The sequence below is a fragment of the Megascapheus bottae genome, chromosome X (genome assembly GCF_031878675.1).
Source record: "Megascapheus bottae isolate mThoBot1 chromosome X, mThoBot2.hap1, whole genome shotgun sequence".
In the NCBI taxonomy this organism is placed as follows: Eukaryota; Metazoa; Chordata; class Mammalia; order Rodentia; family Geomyidae; genus Megascapheus; species Megascapheus bottae.
The window spans coordinates 71580002-71605727 of record NC_143547.1 but is presented as its reverse complement, the minus strand read 5'-3'; the positions used below and the strand labels follow the sequence as shown (position 1 = coordinate 71605727).

The 25726-nt window shown below is 44.8% G+C and overlaps 1 protein-coding gene across 4 annotated transcripts in view; it reads left to right on the top strand.

Annotated features, from left to right (window-relative positions):
- Window positions 1-19022, top strand: part of Tsc22d3 (TSC22 domain family member 3) — a 69240-nt gene extending 50218 nt beyond the window's left edge. For 2 of the 4 annotated variants that reach the window (XM_090326912.1, XM_090326913.1), the window contains exons 3-4: window positions 16331-16382; window positions 17465-19022. In XM_090326912.1, coding sequence (XP_090183038.1) covers window positions 16331-16382; window positions 17465-17695 — 283 coding nt within the window. In that variant the 3' untranslated portion in view covers window positions 17696-19022. Of the gene's footprint in view, window positions 1-14689; window positions 15076-15261; window positions 15621-16330; window positions 16383-17464 lie in introns of those variants that run through there. The other 2 variants (XM_090326916.1, XM_090326914.1) reach the window with 2 other exon arrangements.
- Window positions 19023-25726: the final 6704 nt, after the last annotated feature.

The following is a 25726-nucleotide window of genomic DNA, read 5'->3' as shown; positions in this document are numbered from 1 at the left end:
TTGCGATCTTTCAGCAGTAGGTCAAGACCTCTCAGCTCTCTACCCTGCCCTCTTGCTAAATGGAGATTTCCTATGTCCCTTTTGCTTAAAGTGAGGCCCACCTGCAAGGCACTTCCTACATTGGTGATTCAGGGGTACAAGCATTTCACCCACCTATTTTAAGCTCTTCTACATTTTCTCCCCCCGGATGTGGATGTGTTTACAGAGGGGAGGATAGTCCCAGTCAAAACAAGATGAAAATACACTGCTGGCTGGGAGCATCAGGCTAACTGGTTTCAAGTCCTCTCCCAGCTGTCAGCACCTCACAACAGGGCCACAGGATTGGGGGAATGGGAATGCCCAACACCCCTCCCCTACCTTTCTTCTTGTCCAGACCCAGCTTGATTTGGTGTTAGGCACTTAGCCATCACCTGATCAAGTTAAAGGGAGTCCCAGGGTCGAGTTTTTTCCAAAGTTTTACAAGGACTAGAAGGATAGATATTGAGGGGCAAGAGCTACCCTGCCTAGCTTCTAGTGTGAGTATTGTGTCTGCCACTAGAGCTGCCGGGTGCAAAGGCAAAGGAGGCAGTTGCCAACAAAGTGGCAGAAAATGGACAAACACAGCTCCCCCCAGAGACTTGCCCTTCTGCCTGGAATTTCCCTCACAAGACTCATTCCTTTGGGCTAACAGGAGGCTCTTATTTAAAAGAAATCATTCCAGGGAAGAATTCAACAACCTCTCTCAGCCACAGGCTCTTCCTGGGGTCCATTTTTCAACGGTGCTACCTTACAAATGAGGCATAGAGCTTGAGGAGATCTTATCCAGGGAGAAGGTTGAAGTGAGCAAGCAGATTGGATCTTAGAGACAGGCAGCACTGAAGATAAATGTCCCTAGTATGGCCAAGGCAGCCTTGCTGTGTCACAACAGATGGCTTTTATTTACCAAGGAGAAAACAGTTCTTTTGCACATTATATGACAGGATGGGTGTGATTTCCATTTTAGGGATGAGGATCTAACCATGTAGGGTGTTTAGTAACAAAAGAATCCTACACAGCCTCAACTACCTAGTGGATAAGGTTAAATAACTGTGGTCTCCTGATACTATTCTGTTCTAGAGATCCTCTGAGATCTCAAAGCTACCAAAAAATCAGGATGCCTCCTAAGTCCTCATCTATGTAGGACAAGTTGGGTAAATCACTGTGTTTCTGCCATGAGAAAAATTAAATAGCTCCCTCCAGCGAGAAAGACTTCATTTTAATGAGGTACCTCAAGATATGAAGCCCATAGGTGACATAAATGGTGAAAATTTCCTTTATCTAGGTGAGTGTTAGGATATTTTTATCTGGATGATTTTCTCTCCCCCACATGCACCCCTACTTCATCATCCCAGTTGTATGGAATGTCACTCAGAGAATCCAGCCTGCAAGCCTTAAATCCCTCTTTGATATTGGTGCCAGCTGAGACTTGGCTATCCTGCTCCTTGGCTTTATTACCCTCTACTGCTCCCTGTGGGTGACCTGTTCCCAACTGACCCAGCCTCTTTAGCTAAAGATGGAAACTTACCAAAGTCTCAGAGAGAGCCATGAGCACACACCCAGATGAATTATCTCTCTTATTTAAGGGTTAGGCATTGCTTCCAGGTTGTTAGTGGCCACTTACTCAATTAAACTGTGTTTGGGTTTCCCAAGTATGTGTGATTTTCAAAGATCTTTTTTATTTCAATTGCAGAATTTCTCTCAGAGACAACAATCATTCTCAAATGCATGTGTTAACAAAAGGCTAAGATATGAATTTGCATTTAGTTCTTCCTCACTGGCCATTAGCAAAGTTCTAGCACTTAACCAGCCTAGCTTCCCTCCCCTCCCCTTCCCCTCCTCTCTTTTTCTCCCTCCCTTTGTCCATCCTTTCCTTCCTTTGTACAAATTTAATAAACTCACCCTGTCTGTCAGATACTGATCCAGGCCCTGGGTGTTCAGTAGTAAATAAGACAAGCCTCTACTCTCAAGGAATTTACATTCTAGCCTAGAGAAAACAACTCATTCACATTTGAGAGCTTTCATTGCCTACTTTTGGTCACAGTTCTCTGTGGCCATGCCTTCTGTCCTTACTAATTACCCTATTAAAGATGATGTCCAGGCCAAAAGGTTGTGCAAGTTAGAAGTCCTACATACAAGAAAGATTACTAGAAACTTCAGAGGTATATGAATTTCATTTTCACATCAGTTCTCTAAACTACCCTTTCACTATAAGTAGTGTGAATAATTTAGGAAACCATGAGATAAAAATTGAAACTGGTTGCAAGGTTAGAAATGTTGGACTTTGGAACAACATTGAAAGGGCTGCACGTTTTTGGGGGGAGGCCATTTTGTCAACAGTGTTTTGGGGGGACATGGGCCTTTATCATCACATATTTATATGGCCTTTTTACTGCCTAAAGACTTCAGAAATATCCCACTCAGCGCATACATAAAGTCTGGAAATTAAAGGCAAATATATATGATCTCATAAAGAACATCTTTAATCTGTACTAAAATGGCATAATCTACGTTTTCAGACTTAGAATTCCCATAAACCTGGGGGGAGGGATGAGAATCTAGCAGTATAAAGTCTTCACGAAATATGCGACCTCCATCTAGCTAGTGGCAAAGGTAGAAGTATTCTAACCTCTTGACATCATTTTATTCTAGCATGACCCATTTAAGATGAGCTTTAGAATCTTCCCAAGGGAAGATTCCCAAGATTCCCAGGGGAGTCAGATGAGACTCCTTACCATTACTGTCCATTTTGAGTGCACAGAACTAATCCACTGGCCAAATCCATCAATTCTGTAGCCTATTGTTGGAAAGGAATGGGTCATCTCCCCGTAGTTAGGTTCTAGCTCTCCAGGTTGTCCAAGACTTTCTTTTAATGAAACCCCCTTCTTTTCCACTGCAGAGCTAGAAACTGCCCAGACTTGGCTGTTCCTCAGTTTCCATATTTACTTTAGCTCTTCTGCAACTCTGTCAACAAACTCCACAGTATTATTAGTTTTAGCAAATAAAGGATGTCAGAACTTTTGACCAGGATTCATTAGTTTGCTGTTAGAGCTGTATTTCAGGACATAGGGGCTGGAGTTTCACTTACTATTACGATGTGTAAGTATTGGTAAGTCTTTACTAGTCAGGCCTACCATTCTGTGTTGTCCATAGGTCTTAATGGCCTCTTGAACTCACAAAGCCTCCACCCACAATGATCTGGGAGCTTCTGCCTTTGCTTAGTGGTACAAACACAGCTGTTACGTAGATTTTTAAACAAAATCAATGGTGATGTTTTGAATTTTTCATTTTTGTGCTTTATCCTAGCAGTCTTGATGAGGCTTTTAAAAGAAATCTGTATTTGTTAAAGGTGGCTATGACTTCATTACTTCATATTTAATTTTTAGGAAAGGCTGGGGCCTGATTGTGCCAGATTTTTCAACACTTACAAAATACTTCACAGAACAACTGAAAAAAAAACCCAACAACAATTGTGAAAAGGTTCCCAGTTTCAGACGTTTTAGTTGATGTTCCTTAGCTCTTACCTCCATTGATTCCTAGCTGGTGGTGAGGCAGGACATCATCATGATGGGAAGCTGCTATAAAGAAATAACTTCTTATTTGGGCTCATAAATAAAAAGCAAAGGAAAAGTTTAGCATCTGTGCCTCCATTTTATATTTGTCTTTTGTTCTAAAATATATTCTCTGCAGCTTCACCTTGGAATTCAGGAAGGACAGGAATGATTGATAACATCTTTACAAGGAAGAATGGAAGCAACTGTTTCCAAAGAAAGGAACAGCAGAATTCCTCCTTAGGACTGACCACCCAGTGACTTTTTTAACTTGACCAAAATTGTTCCCCTAAAGTGATGACATTGACAATGTCTCTGGAGTTAGAATTCCTCCATAATGATCAACTAGGCCATACTTTGACCTGTACCATTTAATAATCATGAATAGCAATCTCCCTTTGCCCCTAGTTCTTTGTCTATTTAAACCTAAAACTCATGTCTTTACCTCAACCGTGGCTGAAGATTAGCCAAAGTGCTTATGTTGACTCTTAGCGCGGCTCCCTGTGTCACATAACTTTCCTTTGCTGTCCTTCACCATTATAGTCTCTATTCAGTGTAAAGTGACCAGATCTGACATGTGGCACCCCAGGATCTGAGGCCTGGGTCCTAAAATTCTGGTTTCATGGAGAGTATGTGGCAAAGGTTCCTCACCTCATGGTAAACAGGAAGCTTCAAGAAAGGAAGAAATGTCCAGGTTAGCCTTCAAAGTCACATCGCTAGGGAGCTAGTTCCTGTAACTAGACTCCATTTCAAAGTATCTAAAACCTCCCCAAACTAATGCAGCCAGCTAGGGCCCAAGAGTTCAACACATAAACTTGGAAGGGGACTTTGCATATTCAAACCATTACATTGATATTTTAAGCTAGCACTAAGAATTTCCAGACTTGGCCCAAAATATCTTTCTTTCTTTCGTTTTTGTTTTTTGGTTTTTTTTTGTTTTTTGGGGGTTTTTTTTGGTGGGTCATGGGGCTTGAACTTGGCCTGGGCGTAGTCCCTGAGCTCTTCAGCTCAAGGTTACTGCCCTACCCTGGAGCCAAGCCCCACTTCCCTTTTTCTAGAGGCTAATTGGAGATAAGAGTCTCAGGTCCTTTTGTGCCCTGGCTGGCTTTGAACCTTGATCCTCAGATCTCAGCCTCCTGAGTAACTAGGACTACAGGCATGAGCCACCGCACCCTGCTCCAAAATACCTTTCTCTTTTATTTGTATCCCTCAACACTGTCTCGGGAGCAAGAGAAAAGGTTAAAAGAGTCACTCTGTTGCTGACAGGCAGCCAGGAAGTCCATGCCCTGGGAAGTCCAGGCCTTGGGTAGAGGGGGAAAGCCTTTGTTTACACATAAGCCTAAAACCTAGCAAGCCATGTAAATTAAATATAAAAATAAAATAAAGAGGAGGAGTTAGTGAACAGTGGAGGCAGCCTTGTGGCTAGGGAGACACTCACAGTCATGAGATGGGTTGACAGTGGTAGAGGTAGGTGAGTTCCAGGCTTGGATCAGGGTGGGGATGGGCATGTTTTTATGTTCCTGACAAGTCTTTGTAGTCAGTCCCAGCAGGTTCTTGAGGGGGAATGAGTCACACCCCTCCAGCTAACCTGGGAATCAACCTAGTTTGATAGGGTAGTGACAGCTACAGGGCTATAAGTACAACTGGCCTTCTATACAAGGGAGTTTGGGTTGATTCATTGATCAAACTGTGTACTTTTAGCCTTTTCCTGTTGTCTAGTTCTTCTGTCATAGCCATGGATGTCCACATCCATGAACCTGTGAACAGCTTAGAAAGGAGGTTGTTCCTTTGAACAGGACATCAGGATTTGTCATGGTTATCCTTCTAATAGTAGGTCACAATATTTCTGCTTTGACCAAGCTTCCAGGAGTGAGCAAAAGAGGTGGCAAAATAATCAGCCTAAAATATGCCAAACCACACAGGAGAGCATGTCACACAAAGTAGGTCTTAGTTCCCATGGTGTCAACCGTTGCTTCTTGTGTAGAACCTATCTTGACGCTGACACTTAAGCCATGGCCTTTTTTTTGCCCGTTGTGGGGCCTGAGCACTGTCCTTGGACTTTTCTCAAGGCTAGAGCTCTACCACTTGAGCCACTGCACCACTTCTGGCTTTTTTCTATGTATGTGGTACCGAGGAATCGAACCCAGGTCTTCGTGCATGCTAGGCAAGCACTCTACCACTAGGCCAAACTCCTGGCCCCAAGCCATGGCTTTTGACATTCTGACTTGAACCAAAGTACTTTCTTACCATCTTCCAACATCTTTTGCCTTGCTATCCCATTGGGTTCATGGGAAAGCTGAAGAGAAGAGAGAGGGAGGTAGGGAGGTAGGGTGTAAACAAGGAATAAGGCCCCTTTGCCGGGCTGTCTTTGGGAATCGGGCTATGTGAAAGGCTGGAGAAGGTGTTGACATAAACATGTGTGCTTTATGCTTCTCTCTTCCTGATAGTGTCTATAGTCCTTGTAAGGAGTGTGAGAATGTGTGTGTGTGTGTGTGTGTGTGTGTGTGTGTGTGTGTGTGTGCCAGTGCCAGTACTGGGGCTTGAACTTAAGGCCTGGGTGCTGTCCTTTAGCTTTTTGCTCATGGTTGGCACTCTACCACTTGAACCACAGATATAGTTTTGGGTTTTGAGGACATAATTGCAGAAAAGAGTCCCATGGACTTTTCCTGTCAAGCTGACTTCAAGCTGCACTCTTCAGATCTCAGCCCTCTGAGTAGCTAGGATTATAGGCATGAGCCCCTAGCACCCAGCTACCTTGTCAGCAATTCTTGACAGCAGTTCCATGGAGTGGTATAAAAGAGCTATATACAAATCACCTAAAAAAAACCCCTTGCACACCTCCAGACCCATGCCACTAGAGTTATTGGGGTTGGAGGACCAGGACAGCTTCTCTGGTAAGCCTGATATTAGCTATCTTGTCCAGACTCAATGCTTTCCCTCCAAGTCATTAACTACCCTACTCATACAGAAGTCTCATAACTGTTAATAGCCGCATGTGGTGCCTTCTCCAGGCTTTTTGCATCAAGAAAGGACTTTTCTGATTCTTTACAGTTTAAAGACATCATTGGAGCTCAGAGATATGACTGTGATCTTTACAGAAACACAGTAAAGGTCTCATAAAGATATTTTCTTCTCTACCCTTCAGATCACATTGTGAAGGAACTAGTCACAGAGGTGTCCTGTGCCAGGATAGCTCAGGTTAGAATTGTCCTCAGAAAGGGTCTGTGGGAATTATGTCTTAGGCAGCTATATGATTGATTGTACCCAAATGCTGCTCATCTTCTCTTCTTCAGTGGAAAGACTCCGTTTTCAGATATGATTGACATCTTGGAAAGCTGTAGTCCTGGGACTTCCTGTTCCAAATATGCAATGTGATGCTTCAGCTGGTTCTCCTGTGCTCACCTGAATGCAAACAGCTGTGGATATCAAGAGGCAGAGGCAATGTGGCTTTTGATATTGGCTTGAACTAGTGGGTTGTACTTTGCCATCTTATGCATCTTGAATCTTGATTTTTGATTTACTATCCCTCTGAAGCCATGGGGCAAAGGAGGAAGACAGAGAGACAGACAAAGACAAAGAGGGAGAAAGAAAGAGAATAAAACTGTGTGAAAGGTCAGAGCAGGTGTTGGCATGACTGTTTGTATGTTTTGTGCTTCTTTCTTCCTGATAAGTTGTATGTATTTCTTGTTAGCAATTCTTAAATGGGTAAGAACACCTTAGCCTTTCCCAGCTCTCCTTTGAGCTTCCTAACATTTTTCCCATGATTAGAGGGAGCATGATCCAGGGAATAACTTGCTATGTTTCTCTCCTTTCTCTTCCAGGATTAGTGTTCCCCTTGCATCCCAACCAATGCTCCCCACCTCAACTGCAGCCTCTTTTCTCCATCCAATGGGTAGAGCGGTGGGTCAGCGACAGAGCTGAGTCCCCTTGAAATCTGCAGAGCCTCTTTTCTTTTTTTTATTTTATTTTTTTTCTTTAAATTTTTTTTATTGTAATTAGTAAAAGGGTTACATGATATTTGCCAGATAGAAGGTGCATTAATTCACATACATTGATACCCTTTCACATGTCTTGGTACCCATTTCCCTCCCCCCCCCCCCACACCCCCCACCCGTCTTGGTTTTCCCCTCTTCCCTATCAAATTTCAAATATCCAAATACAAATAAATTCAATATATCAGATAAGAAAGTAAGATACTATAACAATATGAGATAACCAAGGGACAGCAAAGGAGATGAGAGACAACATAGTACATTAAGGACAACAATCATTCGTTATATGGCTTTTGTTTCAATATCCTGGAGGTCCTTTCAATTAGCTTCACATTATATGGCCTTATGTATCAAGATTTTGCTCTATTGCAGATTGCAGAGCCTCTTTTCAAAAGTCATAGAACCCCACAAAAGTGGATCCGAGTGCTCCCTTATATGAGCTATGGTAGATAGCTCAACTTTGAGGTAAACAAATCCTCAGAAACACAATGCAAGGCCCAGAGGAAGTTTAAAATAATGCTTGCCCATCAGGACAGAGGAGCCAGGGGTCCTGAAGAGGCCAACATTATTAACTGTCCCTTTGCTCCTGACGGAGCTGGTACTACTTCAGAGGTCACCCATTCTATAGTGGGGACTACCTATGCTCCATCTCAGAGCCCCTCCTCTTTCACAGAACCCTTGTCTGGGCCTCTGCATTCTTGACAAGCTGCCCTGCTCCTCATTTTTAAGCATTGTCAAGAGCCCCAAGTCCTTAACATGCTACTCAGGGTAGCTGTGGCAATTGCCAGGGAAAATGACTGTAATCTTAGGTTCTTAGAATAGCTCTGCAGAGCACAGGAGATGGGCAGAAACCCTATCAGTGTCTCCTTGGCCCCAGGTAGGCTGGTAAAGGGCTTGTGCAGAAAAATATGGCTGGCAGTGGCCATGTTCTTGTTATCTTTCCCTGGTCCTGGAAGGCTGAAGTGTACCGCAATTTCCAGACAGTAGGCTGTGAGGAGGACCCTGTTCACCTCCTGAAGATGCTTACTAGTCCGTGTGGGGAGGGCAAGGAACATTCACACCTGCTTCTCAGGCAGCTAGAACAACAGTAAGCCTGATAGCCGGCCAGAGGAAAGTGAAGAGGTTAGCAGAGAGGTAAGCCCCTGGCTAAACAATGATCCCCTTAAGGAAAGGACTATCCTTGTCCTTCAGCTTTACAAACTTCTAGGGTTATGGCTAAGGGGCATGGTTTCAGCAGTAGAGCACTTTCCTAACAAGCACAAGGGAATCAGGAGGTCTTGAGGAACCCTCTCTTTCCCTGGTACTGTTGGACACAGTGTCAGAGGAGACAAGGAGCTTACAGAAACTACAGCTTTGGGTAGCCAGCAGTCAGAGGGAATGCTTGGATGATGAAAAGCCCAGCCTATCCTATGGAGTGAAGTAATGTCCAGTGGTAGAAGTACTCATTCTGAACTCCAAAATGTCCTTCTGTGCACCCCTAAATCCTAGGCTTTTCCTGTAACAAAGATTTCACTAAGGTCTAACCATTAGGAAGATCTTCTGAACTTATCATAAACCAGGATATTTTGGATAGATGTACAATTTTTTACTCCTGTTACCAGTTTCCTTTTTAAAAAATTTCTCTGACTTGGACTGTGGACTTTCAATAAGCATTTAATCATTTTGAATCGAATTGATTTGAATGGAATTAAATATTAATGACAAGTGAGAAAATGAAAGGAGGATGATGATTCCATTTACCAAGGTTAGTTTTACCAGTTTTTTCTTCAGAAATATATATGTCATCCTTTTAGATGGATGTTGAGGAAGGTGGGAATGAAAAGAAGGATCAGAAAAATTATGGAAGTAAATTTTCCTAGCTGCAAGGGAAAGGGATACATAAATATTGACACAAGGTGGTTCATGAAATTTAAGATCCTCTTAGCATTAACTGCATTCCTGGATAAATCACCAGTACTTACAGTCCTTCTGAGACACCAGGACCACCTCTCCCCCTATCATAAGCCCTCAGAGTTGTGATGGTGGTCTCACTCCTGTAATCCTAGCTACTCAGGAGGCTGAGATCTGAGGGTTGTGCTTCAAAGCCAGTGAAGTCAGGAAAGTCGATGAGATTCTGATCTCCTTTTAACCACCAAAAAGCTGGAAAGTAGCGCTATAGCTCCAGAGGTAAAGTACTAGCCTTGAGCAAAAATTCTCAAATACAATATCCAAGCCCTGAGTTCAAGCCCCAGTATCAGCACCAAAAAAAGTTGGGATGAAAAAGAAGATTTTACAAGAGCAGTTTTTTTTAATTTCTCTAAATAAGTGCAGCTGGGATAAAATGCCTCATTAAAATGAGGTTCAGTTCCGCCTGTCATCCTTAGCGTCACTCAGATTGTTTATGAAGCTCACATGGGACCCTATCCAGGAGGAAGCTGAAAGGCACAATTCATTGCTCTTGCCATCATCCAGTGCCAGGGTGTGCCCCCAATCATTCGCTGGGCTGCTTCACCAGGAGAGTATCCAGGATTTTCCTTGGGCTCTCTCCTGTCCCTTTCCATCACCTTCTGAATCTTCATCCACCTCCCCATTTTCCTGTCTCCCCCCCCAAGTCAGGGTTCTCTGGGCCTTGGCCATGCAGGGCAGTTCACATGATCCACAGAGAACAAGGCACATTCTCTGTCACAGTCTTTCTTCTTGCTTCCCTCCTTCTGGACTTTGGGGATTTTCCACAAAACCAAAGTAACTATGTAAGTGGCGCTGGCCTTCCTGTCTTTAGCCTTCCACATTGGAGTGGAACCAGAGGGGAAGAGAGAAGATAAGGGAGGAGCAAGGACAAATTAAGCCATGGCATTTCAGCCTCCTTATTCCCCCAGCCTCTTCAGAAAAAGGGACAAGTAAGTAATTAGAAGTGGACAGAGTCTCTGATGGAGATGGATGGGGGCTTCAGTGGAGGAGTAGGTGGGGAGGGATGTTTTTCAGCAGATCCTATTAATGCCATACTAACTGTGTAACCCTCAATATCCTTTTTGCATTTCCTTTTCCAGCGTCTAACCCAGTGTTTGCTTTGTGGCTGATCTTGCACCTCTCCAATCGTGTCTTTTTCCGCTTCTCCTTACACAGGACCCTGTGTTTTGCTGGCAACATTGCCGAATCCTTGGGTGGAACATTCCCTGTAGAAAATAAGGAAGACTTTTCCTATAAATAGTTTCCTTCTGGCTGTGTGGTACATACACAATGCTTCAAGTGTGACAAAAAGGGAAGCAAGATGTGCCTCCTCAGCGCCTCCCCCAACCTACTGCATCCACCCCGGTCTGTTCCCTACCGTTCAGCAGCATGCAGAAATCCTGCCTGAAGCCTCTGTCACTCACACTTTGCCCAGACACTCATCCACTGTCCTGTGAGAACCTGAAGTGACAAAGGCTCCTTTCCTGGGGGTTCTGTCTTTTTGAAGCGGGATAAATCTATAGGAATGTTGAGACATTTTTCTAGCTCAAAGAGAATAAACTAATTTTCTGTGCCCTCCTTGTTGGGGGTTTTTAGTCCTTCTTGCCTCCTGACCCGCAAGAGGGGTAGAGAGAACACGCCCCGACTAAGACGAGCCCAAGAAAGGTTAGGAGCGACTGGCCAACTTCACCTAGCCCTCCCTCACCGGAGGGAAGACATAGACAGGCCAGGGAGATCCGTCACAGCAGAAGACTCATTTATTGGGAAAATACAATGGGTAGGTATAGGATGCAGGAGCCTATCAGCATAGAGGTGGGCATGGCAGGGGGAGGTAGGTGCTGTCCAAGAGGGTTGCGGAACCAATCCCAGAGTTGGAGGTGGCCTTAGCCAAGCCTCTCAACCAGGTGACAGGCTTGTTGGATCTCAAGACCAGAAATGAGCCCATTTTCCTGATGTGATGTGCCCCACACTTCTGAAATAGGGACAGTTGGCCCCATTCTCATTATATTATCCCCACTAGAAGGTCACTCCTGGAAGTTGTAGTATCAGCTAGATCTATTTTGTTACAAAGTCTCATGGCATTAGGGCTAGACCAGAAAGGTACTGAAGGTCTCTTGCTTATCAGACTGTGGTTTAGATCTCATTGCATTTTAAGTGTGGGAGAGTTTGGAGACATTAAATGTTGGGAGTTATGGGATGATTGACTCTTGGCTCCACTGTTGCCTGTGTGGGGTCTACCTCCTCTAGACACAAGGACACTGTTAGCCTCAGATCAGCAAATTACTCTGAAATATTAGATCAGATAATGGAACTCATGTACTATACAGACTCCCACCTGCAAGTTTTGGCACAGCTGCTCTGGGGAGAGGAATTTTCTAGTTGCCAATGATTAAACGGAAAACTCCTTTCAATTCCTCCTCCTCCTCCTCCTCTTCTTCCTCCTCCTCTTCCCCTTTCTACCCACTTGTCTGCCTTGTCTTCCTTAGAGAATCTTTGTAGACATCAAGACCATTGTCTGTCTCACTTTATCAGACCCTGAGATCCAATTATGCTTTGGCAATAGAGGATCCTTTCTCCCACACCAGAACAAGAGGTATATTGGGATGAGCGATTAGTCTTAAGTGAGGGCTAAACCAGGGACATAATTTAAGAACTGTTTCTTTTAAAATTAAATCCCTGATATTAGCTTATTTTCTTATTACCTTAATTCTAAAAGCCAAACACATCAAGATTATGAAAAGGGTGAGGGGAGCCTAATTAAGGTTGTCCAAGGTGTGTGGAACCCAGAATTTGAGTTTTGACTGAACCGTGATTGTTACTCTGAGGCTGCATATCTTATTTGGAATATTGTGTACCTAAGGACTTATACATTCCACTCTGGAAGCCATTAGGCTGGATTCATAGTTCCCATTTTCTAGACAGATGACTTCTGGCTGCCTTGAACTAATGTGAATAAACTCAGACTTCTAAAACTCACCGGGATAGTTCAGATATTCTTACCAAACTTAAAGTGAAAAAAAGCTGATTGTGCTTGCAGAGCTCAGTGTTGGCCTCCAGACCTCTCCAACAGTACTGCAGGCATTGCCAGAAGACTTCCCCATGTCCTTCATCCTTTTTGCCTCCTTCAGCCCTAGGCAATCTCCAACCCATTCCCCCAACTGCCTCCACTCATTCATACAAACCTCCTTTCCACCCAGCTATTACAACAAACCTACTCCCCATTCTAGTAACCAAAAGTAGGTATAGTGGAAACAGATTTCATTTTTCAGTGGTAAAGACATAGGCTGGATTCCCAGCTCTGCATTCCTTTAGCTCTAATACCTTGGGTAAGGGAGATTCTCAGACTTTCAGTTTTTTTCCCCTCTGTAGAACAATAGTGACAGTGCCTACAGTACAACCAGTAGTCTCTGCTTGTAGTTGGTGCACCTTTAATGGTAGGTATTATGGTCAGTGAATCTCAAACTTGGCATGTTCTTTAATTGAAGCATAATTAGCAAACCATTCTAGTGCAGCTTGCCTAGTGAACCTAATCCTTTCCCTTTCCCAAAGTACCTGGATTTCTCTGCCTCTGTCTTCACTTAGAAAATCCACATCAAAGAGCTGTTTTACTTTCTGTCCTTTACCTTGTTTTCTTGGTGGTGTTTTGTCCCTGCCAACCCAGCTTATTGCTGTGTCCCCTTTCATCTCCTTTGCATTTTGGAGTGGGGAGCAATGATTTAGAAAAAAAATTAACAGGGCAACTCAGTGATTCTTCCTGGACCAAGAAAGTTCTAGATGGCATAGAAGGAAGATTAATAAGCCAAGAAATTCCAACAGTATTTAAGCTCTTGATTTAAGGGAGTTTTTCCTCAGACAACATACTTGATGGCCTATAAATATTATCTTCACTTTCTTCTGTCTGCTACACACAGCCCAGTGCAAATATTGGGTTTAGGGAGCCTAAAGTTAACAATGTGGTGAGATTGACATTATCTCCCACTTAAAGTGGGAACAGGTAGGCTAGTGAGCAGGTTTATTTGGATAGTTGACTAAGTCGGCCCTTTACAAATATGGTGACCACTGTTTGTGTGCTTGTCACTGACATGACGGTCTTTCAGTGATATAACAACACTGGAAGCACAAAGGAAGGTAAGGCCTTCAGACTGGGCTTGGCTGCAGCTTTGACCAGGGTGTCAGTGCTAGGTACCTATTAAGGGAAATATCCCCAAGCAAATAATAATTACCTTCTTTGCTGATAAGAGTTCTCAGTACTTTTCCAATAGCATGGTTGCATTAGGATATTTCTTTGGACCATAGCCTATTGGGCACTGATTCATGGGTGCTGGCCTTAACTTCATCCAAACTATTGTATATGTGGTGGAACCCAGTGTTCCTCTGTTCTGGGTTGTTGTAAATAATGTTGATTGTTGCATCACCTGTCCTTTTCTATGCCTAGATCACTACTTCTAGTTGCAATTTTCCTTCTGTCCGCCAGGTGGCCGCACTAAAGGAGGACAAGGAAACAGAATGAAAATATGTTTTGATGAAAACATATATCTTTTGTTTTTGAGGTAGATTCTTGCCATATAGTCCATGCTGGCCTCAAACTCAAGAATCTCCTGCCTCCACCTCCCATGTGCTAGGATTATAAGCATGTGCCACCATCCTGACCTATATGTAGCTATTATTATAGCTATTATTACGTGATAACCAACTAATTTTTCTTGTATCTTAGAGTTTGAATTTTCATGAAATCCCAAAATCTCTAATATGCATTACTCAATTCATCACAGAGCAGTCGTTTTCCTGATGTAGTCTATGTGCGTTCTTGGTTTGTATTTTTCATGTTGTATGGTGTATATGGGAAAATTTTGAAAAAATGTTTTAAAAAATTAGAGCTAGCCAGGTGTGGTGGCACATCTCTATAATATGCAGGACTAAGGAAGCAGAAGAGGTGGGATGTTACCTTGGTCTACCCAGCAACACTCTGTCTCAAAAAGGGGGAAGGCATGAGATCTGATTAATGTTGAATGTATTCTTTGCAGAGTAGGGTGTGGAGACTAATGCCTACATTCACACAGTCTTCTGTCCACCTAGTCTATTTACCCACCTAACTGTGTGTGTGTGTGTGTGTGTGTGTGTGTGTGTGTGTGTGTGTATATATATATATATCTGCTATATTACATGGATCCACTTAACATCATCTCTTCACATGTGCATGTGCAGAGAATACAGACTGTCTATGCATACCACTGATCACATTCCCAAGGAAGAGATGAGTGGAAAGTTCTGGAGTTTGGGGCAGGCTGGAGAGCCACTTGCTGGGCAAGAGGACAAATGCATTGCTGAGAGATTAAACATGCCGCTGACAATTAGGTGTGTATGGCAAAATTGAGAGGGCAGGAAACGGTGAGGCTACTCATGGGTGGGGGAAGGCTGGAGTGCAGAAAGTGTGGTCTGAGAGCATTGAGGAGCCTTGAGAGTGTACTGGCTTACACCTGAAGAACAGCTTTTGAAAGCAGCACTGCCCTCTATTGAATGCTTTCCACCCCCCTTAGAGCCTTTCTTCGAATTTCTCTAGAAATCAGCTCCAGTTTGCTTTTTACCAATCTCCAGAGCCTTCTTTGGCCATGCCAGTTGGCACAGAAAAATGCTGAACTGTTTACAGTCCCAGCCTCAGGTTCAGGGAGGGGATGTGGTTTAACTGGGCCACAGAGCTCAGAACAAGACTCATTTGCATGGCTCCTGACGCCCTGTGACGCAGCCGACTCCTCCTATATAAAGAAGCAGAAGCTGAAATATCTCCGAGTCTGGGTTGGACTGGCGGCTGTGGACTTTGTGAAACCCTTAAGTGACACCCCTCAAGTCACTTTCCTTCAACTCCTGCTGAGCTCCTGTCTGGCTTTGGGGTCCATTCGGCAGTCCTCACCCCCTCCTAGTTCACGCCAGACCCTCGGTGCAGAGCGCCAGCAGCCAGCGGCCACCCAGCCTGCCCAGCCCGCCCAGCCCAGACACAGCTCTCGGAAACCCAAGCCATGAACACCGAAATGTATCAGACCCCCATGGAGGTGGCGGTCTACCAGCTGCATAATTTCTCCATCTCCTTCTTCTCTTCCTTGCTTGGAGGAGATGTGGTTTCCGTTAAGCTGGATAACAGGTAACCATACCCCAGCTCTGTAGCTGAGTGGGGTGATCGGGATGCCAGCGGGGGCTGGGCTGCGAGTGTGATCTCTGAGCCAAGCCTTGTGCCCTCGGTCTTGGTTCCCTGTGGTGCAGCATCCTGGGAAGGGGCGGGGTGGGGGGTAAGGGACGCGGGCGGCGGGGTGGGGGGAGGGAGAATCGGCTGTTGGAGCGTCCCTGCGGCTGCTGCACCTTGAGAATCAGCTGCTACAGCTGCAGAGGCAGCCAGAGACCGAGGGGTAAGGGCAGGGCTGGGCAGGGCAGGGCAGGGGTCTGGCTGCACACTGCCAAGGAAGCCGGAACTGGTCGACTTGGGGAAGGCATTCTTAGCCAGGTTCAGCGACGGGTAGGTTTGCTGGGGACCTTCTGGGGTGGCAGGGGAGGGGGGCTCTCTAGGCCGTGTGCCCCATTGTTTGCAAGTCGCCCAAGAGCAGGCCACATTGGCTTGTGCGCCCCAGGACTGCATGTGGCTTCAGTCAGTCGGAACTCTGGGCGGTGGCTGGACAGGGCTAGCCTGGATAGGGAGGTATGGTTTCCCCCACAGGGACCAGAGAAGGACCCGAGGACGAACCACCTGGAATTCCCAGGGCAGGAAGAGCCGGGTACATAGAGGACTGGGGCTGCAGCTGCCTGGTATTCATAGGAGAGCTAAATGAGTAACGGGTCTCTTTCCTTTTTGTCTTGCAGTGCCTCTGGAGCCAGTGTGGTGGCCATTGACAACAAGATTGAGCAGGCCATGGTGAGTGAGTGGTATTGGCATCACTGTGTCATTTCTATCCCACGCTTGGGTGCCTATTATGTAACTGGGGGCAGTCCTGGGGGGGGGGGAAGGGGCTGTGAAAGCCTAACCAAAAGCCTGAGGAAGACAACTCCCTGCTTCCTGTCCTCCCTACAGCCTGCTTAAAGTGACACTCCTCAGAGCATTTCCAGACTGCCCTTGCCAGACCTCGTTGCTGACCCTTCTTGCATCCTAGGGCTTTGCGGCAGCCTCTGGCTTCCTCCCCAACCCGCAGAGCAGGGAGCTGACACTTGCATTGGTCTGTCTCCTGCACTTGGCAGGGGCCTGAGCTCATTGGATGCAACTGCTCTGCAGTGCCTCTGCAGAGCTTGGGCTGGGGGCAGGGGCTGGGAGGAAACACAGAGCAAAACACCCCACCCTCTGCCTGCTTCTTATCAGGTATAGGTCACATACCACCAAGCAGCTAAAATGGCTGAGGAAGTTTAGGGCTTCCTGCAGTTAGAAGCCCCTTAATTGTACCCTGGACTCTGATGTCACAATTCCCTGTCCCTAGTGAAGTCATCAACTTCAGCCAGTATATAGCCATCTCTCATCTACCCCCACTCCCTTCACCAGCAAGTGTCTCTGTATCCCCATCTCCCCAGGCTGCAAGACAGCTGCGACTTTATATGCTGTTATGTAGAGGGAGAAGAGGTGGAAACAGTCAATTTTATATTCATGGTGAAGTTTCAGAAAACAGATGAACCAGTATAGAGTGCATTGTAGTGTCCCTCCCAGCCTCCCACTGGGATTTAGGCCAAACATCAGCCAGGAACCCCAAAGGTTTCTAAAATCCAGACTTGAAAGTCATTAGTATCTTAGAGGAGAACCTCACTAGTTCAAAGCTGAGCCCTAACCCTAGCCTGTTCCAAAAACCTGCAGCTGTCCTGAGTGAGAGTTGTAAGTGCTTTAGAGGGAAGACACAAGGAATAGGACTACAGGGTCAGTGGCATGAAGGCTAGAGCACCTAGTAGACTGATAGCAGTATGAAACTGCCCCCAGATGGCTAACAAATGGCTTCATACTGATTTGCTCCATGACAGGATCTGGTGAAGAACCATCTGATGTATGCGGTGAGAGAGGAGGTGGAGATCCTGAAGGAGCAGATTCGTGAGCTGGTGGAGAAGAACTCCCAGCTGGAGCGTGAGAACACCCTCCTGAAGACTCTAGCAAGTCCTGAGCAGCTGGAGAAGTTCCAGTCCCGTCTGAGCCCTGAAGAGCCAGCTCCTGAATCACCACAAGCACCTGAAGCCTCTGGTGGCTCTGCAGTGTAAGTGGCTCTGTCCTCAGGGTGGGCAGAGCCACTAAACTTGTTCTACCTAGTTCTTTCCAGTTTGTTTTTGGCTCCCCAAGCGTCATCTCACGTGGAGAACTTTACACCTAACATAGCTGGTGCCAAGAGATGTCCTAAGGACATGGCGACCTGGGTCCACTCCAGTGACAGACCCCTAACCAAGAGCAGGTCTCTGGAAGCTGAGTTGCATGGGGCTTAGTTACCCCAAACCAGTGAGTTTCGAATGTTACCATGCCCTGGGGGCTCCCAGGGCCTGAGCAACTTAGCTGCAGCTGGCACAGGAGAAAAGTAGTTTGTGATGTGATGCCAGTTTTGTTATAGAAAGCATAAGGGGTCTGTTTCTCATTTCCATGGACATCCTCAACAGCTTCACCTGACAACGACTGTTCCTATGAAGAAGCCACTTGTGTTTAAAGCAGAGGCAACCTCTCTTTTCTCCCTTGTCTTGATAAGGCAGGGGTTACAGTTGGGAGAGTTTGAGCCAAGTCTGCCTTCTGTTGGTTAATATGGTATAATGCATGGCTTTGTGCACAGCCCGGTGTGGGATTACAGCTTTGGGATGAGCGCTTACAAAGTTCTGTTTGGTTAGTAATTGGCATAGTTTTTCTATATAGCCATAAATGTGTATATATATACCTATAGGGCTAGATCTGTTATCTTAGTGTAGAGATGTATACATAGCCACATACACCTACATGTTGAAGGCCTAACCAGCTTTGGGAGTCTTGAATGGTCCCTCACCTCTTAAAGCTAATTCTTCGACTGTTCATTTACCAAGTTGTTGGAGTTCGTGCTATAGGTTAAGTAAGATTCAAGAGGAAAGGCAGAGAGAGGGGACCAGCCTCAGAATGCGGCCATAGATGCCTTGCTGCTGTAGCCCTTTCCCCATCTGTCCTATAAAGACCTGTGAAATCCTCTTTCAAAAGCCAAACCCACCATTCACTGGTGCTGACTACATAGAATGGGGTTGAGAGATCAGCTTGGATTTCACATTGTCAGTTGAGAATTTTTTTTTTAATGGAAAACTTGAGAGCAAATAGAAGGGATAGCATCCTGCTGTGGAAAAGGGGTAGATTGGGGAATAAATGGCTTTGATCCCATGGGGCATGGTGGATGTGCCCAGGAGCTTGTCTCTAAGGGGTTCTGTAACTGAACACTTTTCCACCTTCTGACACCTTATCCTGTTGAATGTCTCTAGGATTTGGAATTTGTTTTTGTTGTTATTGTTGTTGTTGTTCAAATGTAAGCTTGAAATTTCAATAAACTTTGCTCTTTTTTTTCTAAAAATAAACTTAATGTCTGACTGAGTATAGCTGGATTGGTGGCATGGGGAGGTCCCTTAGCCAGTGGAAGAGGCTATATTGCCAACCTACTAGGTATTTAGTGAGTGCTCTATGAGTGCCAAGCCTGTGTCCCCTATGTGACTGTGGGGTATCCATGTCATCCCTGCATGAAGAACACGCTCTGGGCTCTTAACTAGACAAAGTCACACAGCTCATATGGTGGTCTTCCTTCTCTTTTCTGCTCTAGCTTTTGCACAATAGTTGCACAGTAACCAGTGAGGCGAGACAGTTAACTCTAAAATTCTGCTTGTGGGTTATTTTGAGAATCCCTAAGGACACTCCTAAGTTAGCCTCCAAAAGAATAAGCATATGGAGCAAGAGAGGAACCCCATAAACACAAGTGAGCCTTATCACATCATATCATGACTTCTCCTAAGTGCCAGTTTGCTTGCAACCCTTGACCTTCGCAAAGGAGGGAGAGTATATGAAGTGTTAGTGCTACTTCAATTCTTGTTCCCCTTTTCCCCCAACCAAATAAGGATGATTTCAGTCCCTGTTATTCCCTGTTGTTAGCTGTCTATCACCAATCCTGCCAGCCTGTGGGCAGGCCCAAGTCTAAGGCTGTAGCTTCCAAGTTCCCTTCTTTGACTCCTTTGGGGTCATTGTTACCTATCTCCTTTGTGGCCATATTTTTCTGCCATTTCCTACTGATTATATAATCCACTATTGGTCAGCATTTAGAGTCACCTGCTGTGCCTTCACCTAGACCTGCCCTGGTTCAAACACCATGTTCTAAGCCATCTGTGTTCCCAAGAAAGACACTCACCAGTTTGGCAGGGACTCCACTCAAGCTCTCAATCCTGTAACATATATGCTTACATTTTGGCCACTTGAACAGAACTCCTTGATTTTCCTAAGCTATAAACATCAAGGTTATCAAGATGGCCCCTTCCCTTAGTCTCCATCCTTGCACCAAACACTACTCAAAGCAATAAACATGATACATGGGCTGCGGATACGGCTTAGTGGCAGAGTACTTGCCTAGCATGTATGAAGCTCTAGGGCCGATTCCTCTGTGGCTCAAATAGTAGAGTTCTAACCTTGACCAAAAGAAGCTCAGAGACAGTGCCCAAGTCCTGACTTCAAGCCCCAGGACTGGCAAAAATAAATAAACAAGTGTGATATTCTGTGAAGTCCATACATGCTGGCCTGTGCTCCATTCACCAAGACCATTTTTGAGAATGTTGCAAAACACTTGCTTATTGGCCTCTAAAGCCTCACTATTTCCACCCATCCCTAACCTTGTTATTCATGGTGCCGTTGGGCCAATGTACTCATGGCCCAAAGATTGCACGGCCACTGGCACAAATACAAATTAGGTTAGTGCGTTCTTAATCCCTAGGCAGCTAACCCCCTACTGGACCAGCCTCACTTACTCCCAACACTCCCTCCCTTCCAAAACAAGCCCAAGAGTTTCCAGACTAATTCTACTCATTTGTACATTTCTACCCTCTGTGGCCAGCAGAACAAAAACATATAGATGAAAATAAATGAGGGTTTAATCCTCATTCCCACAATAAGAAAAATGAAAGGAGACCCAAAAAGCAGTCCAGCAGCACCCAAACCTCTCTGGTCATCAAGTGCTTTCTGTACAGGGGGGAAAAACAATCTTGTCCCACAGCCACAGTGGTAAACAGAGAACAACTTCGTTTCCTAGGCAACCCTCTCTCTAAACAGAGACAAACACTGCAACTTCTGAAGCCACAGTGGTTACTAGCCCAGATAAGAGGAACTGAGGAAGTTCGTTATTCATATAGAAAAGCAGTTCTTTGTTGTTATTGTTCCACGGAAAACCAACAAGGGTGGAGAAAGGCAGAAAAAAACATATTGTTCCTAGACTTGTGGCCTTTAACGTTCTGCGCTCGGCTATACCCAGAACTACAGAAAGGAGAGCTGTAGCAGTGATTCTCCTCAGCCTGGGTATGCCACCTTGCCCTGTGATCTCCCATCTAGTATCTCCTCTCTCCTCCATGCAGCCTTTCTGTCATAGCCACAAGGATCACACGAGCCCTGTTCCTCAGGCTCTCTCCTGAAGGGAAAACATTTTATTTCTTGCCCTTAAGAAGCAGTGACGACTTATCTCGATTAGACAAACAAGAAGACAAGAGCCAGAGAGCTCAGTGCTGCTGCCACAGCTTCTATGGACACTGTTCCCCTTCGCAATGTCAAAAAATGTTTCTTACACCCCCCCCCCTCCACAAACACATAAACTGTGGTAGCTGAAATTTCAGGAAAGGGGGGAGGATGGAGGAAAAAACCCATAATGATGGTGAGTAAAGTTCAGTGAGGTTTTAAAAAGAATCGATTGTATTTACCACAAAAGCTATAGATGTAGAATTGAAAACTAAAGCCATAATACATATGCTAATTTGTGAGAAGCAGCTATTCCACTATATATAAATATATATTTCCAAACATATTGTACAGAAGAAATATATACAACTTTAGATGCACAGCCTGCTGCTCCTTATGGTATTTTAGAAGTTATCCTAACATCATCCTACTTATTCAGAAAAATCTTGCTTTCAAGCCTTGCCTCTTCTCTGAAATGGTTAGGGATTGATGGGCCAATTAGAGCTTTGTAAACATCCCAGTTTCCTTCATTTATGTCATGTAGAGAAGCATACTGGAACCCAAATACTGAATACTTAACTTGCTCCACTATATCAGGCAAGGCTTAGCAGAGAACTCCGCTGGTCAGCATTATCCAAGCAGAAAGTTTCCAATAAACACAGCACTTAACAAAAACAGCTATCACTAACATGGCTCTTGCTTTAGGCCACACATTATTCTAATCCCTTGTGCATTTATTAAGTGTTAATTCTCCCCCACAAACACATGATAAGGTATGCCTTTATAGTGGGTGGAATTATAGCTCAGGGGTTGAACACCTGTCTGGCCTGCTAAAGGCCCTGGTTTTCATCCCCATTACTGTAAACCAGAAGGGGGAAAACACCTCCCAGTTCATAGATGAGAAAGTGAAACACTAAGGCACAGAGAAGTTAAGCAACCAGTGAGTCGCAGGATCTGGATGAGGGGCAGGCAGGATGGGTGTATTCAGAAACAGGATGGAGAATCCAAACTTTTTAAAAATATAATTTCTTCTGTGTAAACAAGTGTTCCCTGGGTGGTGGGTGCCAAATGGGAGACTAAAAGAAGGGGAAAAGTAGACAAATAGAGTAGAAGAGGTGGGAGTGTACAGAGAAAGAAAGGATTGAGTGGAAGCCTGCTTGGTTGGCCTCCAGCCAAATGACTTTAGATAGTATCTCATAGGTCTTAGGGAGCCATGTAGGCTTCTGAGTGGGGAAATTATGTGATGTAAACGGTATTTGTACAGGATGGGTTATGGCAGCTGGAGAGGCTGGACCAGGGAAAGGCTAGCACTGGCCAGCTGTTACTGTAATCCAGGTGTGAGCTGATGAGGGACAGCTGGGACGAGAATAGGGATCATGGAAAAGACAGCCCAAAGACAAGGCAAGTCAGAATTTCTCCAAGGGTGGTCTAAAGTCCACCTACAGCAGGTTCCTTGGGAAATTTAAAATGTAGATACCAGCCCTACCCCCAGAATGTTGTGGGGGAGAGGGCGATGTCAGAGCTCAAAAGCAGCAATTGTTACAAGTCACACGTGTTGCTGGAGTGTGGGAAAGTGAGGCACCTCCGTCAGGCAAAGAATCGGCCAGACCAATGGCAAATGAGTCAGACAGGAAGGAAAGGACAAAGTAGTTTGAATTCAATGATGACACACAATTTTTTTTTAGTTAGTGGTTTTCACGTACATAATACAACTTAGTATTTTAACTATTTATTGTTAGCATATATTACTTGTGTACAAGGGTGCTATACGTGTAATTGTGCTTTGATCTAATTCACCACTACTATTACTCCCTCTTGTCCGTGTGTGTGTGTGTGTGTGTGTGTGTGTGTTAAGGCAGGTGCTATAACACTTGAGCCACAACTTCTAGCCTGGCTTTTTTGTTGGTTAACTAGAGATAAGAATCTTTCAGAACCTGGCACTGGTGGCTCACACCTATAATCCTAGTTACTCAGGAGCCTGAGATTTGAGGATGGAGGTTCAAAGCCAGTTCAGGCATGGAAATCAGTGAGACTCATATCTCCAATTAACCACCAGAAAACTGGAAGCAGCGCTGTGGCCAAGTGGTAGAGCAGTAGGCTTGAGCTGAAGAACTCTAGGGTAGAGCCCAGGCCCAGAATTCAAGCCCCATGACTGCCCCACCCCCACAAAAAAGGATCTTTCAGACTTTTATGCTCCTTCTGGCTTCAAACACAGATCCTCAGATCTCATCCTCCTGAGTAGCAAGAATTACAGGCATGAGTCACTGATTTCTGGCTCCATTCTCTGTCTTTTTAAAATAATTTAGAGAACTTCATTCTGTTTTCATACATGCAAATAATGTACTTTAATTATACACAAGCCATCACTCTCTCCTTTAAATCTCCACCTCCTGCAATATACCTCTCAAGGAACCATCCTTTTACAATAATGTTATTTTTTAGTTCTAGATTCTGCATATGAGAGAACACTTGAGACATTTGCAAGTCTGCATTATTTTGCTTAATACAACAATCTCCAGTTCTACACATTTTCCTGAAAAATGACATAATTTCATTGTTGTGTTTATGGCACAATAATACTCCATAGTTTACACATACTACATTTTCTTCTATACATCTGTTAATGGGCACCTAGGCTGATTTCATAGCTTAGCTATCTTTTTTTTGCCATTCCTAGGGCTTGAACTCAGGGCCTGAGCACTATCCTTAGGCTTTCTCAAGGCTAGAGCTCTACCACATGAGCCACAGCACCACTTCTGGCTTTTTCTATCTTTTGTGGTACCAAGGAATTGAACCTGGGTCTTCATGCCTGCTAGGCAAGCACTCTACCACTAGGCCAAACTCCCAGCCCATCATAGCTTAACTATCTTAAATACTGCTATTATAAGCATGGATATGCAGGTGTTCGCTCTCTCTCTCTCTCTCTCTCTCTCTCTCTCTCTCTCTCTCTCTCTCTCTCTCCCTCCCTCCCTCCCTCCCTCCCTCCCTCCCTCCCTCTCCCTCCCTCCCTCCCTCCCTCCCTCCCTCCCTCCCTCTCTCTCTCTCTCTCTCTCTCTCTCTCTCTCTCTCCTCCCTCCCTCCCTCCCTCCCTCCCTCCCTCTCTCTCTCTCTCCCTCCCTCCCTCCCTCCCTCCCTCTCTCCCTCTCTCTCTCTCTCTCTCTCTCGCTCTCTCGCTCTCTCGCTCTCTCGCTCTGTCTCTCTCTCTTGCCCTCCTTTTTTCTTGTGTTGGTTGTGGGTATTGAACTCTGGGCCTGGGAGCTGTCCCTCAGCTCTTCAGCTCAAGGCTAGTAGTCTACCACTTTGAGCCACAGCACCACTCCCAGTTTTCTGTTAGTTAATTGGAAATAAGTGTGTCATGGACTTTCATGCCATGGCTGATTTTGAATTAAGATCCTCAGATCTCAGACTCCTGAGTAGCTAGAATGTCAGGCATGTGCCTGGCTAGGTGTCTCTCCTCTATGATGACATACATACTTTTTGGTTAGATGTCCTGGAATGGTATTGCTGGACCATATGATGATTCTGTTTTTAGCTTTTGAGCAACCTCCATATATATTTTCAAGATGTTTGTACTAATTTACAGTATATGATGGTCCTTTTAACCGGAACCCTTGCTTGTTATTGGTTCCTTCATGATAGCTATTCTAGCTGGAATCTCAATGTTTATTTACATTTTAACTTTTCTTTCTTTTTTTGTTTTGGTTAATCCTGGGGCTTGAACTCTGGGCTTGAGCACTGTCCCTAAGCTAGGATTACAGGTATGAACCACTGGTGCCCAGTCTTAACTTTTGTTTTGAATTGGGGTCTCTCTATTTTGCTCAGACTAGTCTCTAATTCCTGCACTTAAGAAATACTCCCATGAAGCTGGGATTTGGCTCAAGGGCTATAAGTATCTATCTAGCAAGAAATACTCCCATGAAGACAGGTGTGGTAGCTCACACCTGTAATCCTAGCTACTCAGGAAGCTGAGATCTGAGGATCATGGTTCAAAGCCAGCTGGGGCACAAAAGGACCTGAGACTCTTATCTCCAATTAATCTCTGGAAAACAGGAAGTGGGGCTTTGCTCAAGGATAGAGCTCAGGTTGAGTTCTAGCCCCATGACCCCCCCACCAAAAAAAAGAAATACTCCCATGTTAGCTCCCAAGTAGCTGAGATTAAAAATATGCAGCACCAGTTCTGGCTCATTTTAACCAATTGTGACTGTACATTCCAGTGTCATTAAGAATATTCACCTTTAAGTCTCAGTATTCACACACAGTGAGACCAAAGAAGGCACTCTTACAGGAGGAACACAAAGGTACAATGCCTCTGTGTGTCTCATCATATAAAATATTTATCAAAATGAACCCCAGAAAATGGAAACAAGGTTTTTTTTCTCGTTTTCTTTTTAAATAACAATTTAAATTTTACAAGAATAACATTCACCTTTAGCCAGGCATTGGGAGCCCAGGCATGTAATCAGGAGGATGAAATTTGAGAATCATCACTTAAAGCCAGCCTGGGCAGGAAAGTCTGTAAGATTCTTATCTCCAATTATCTACTGAAAAGCCAGAAATGGCACTGTGGCTCAAAGTGGTAGAGGACTAGCCTTGAG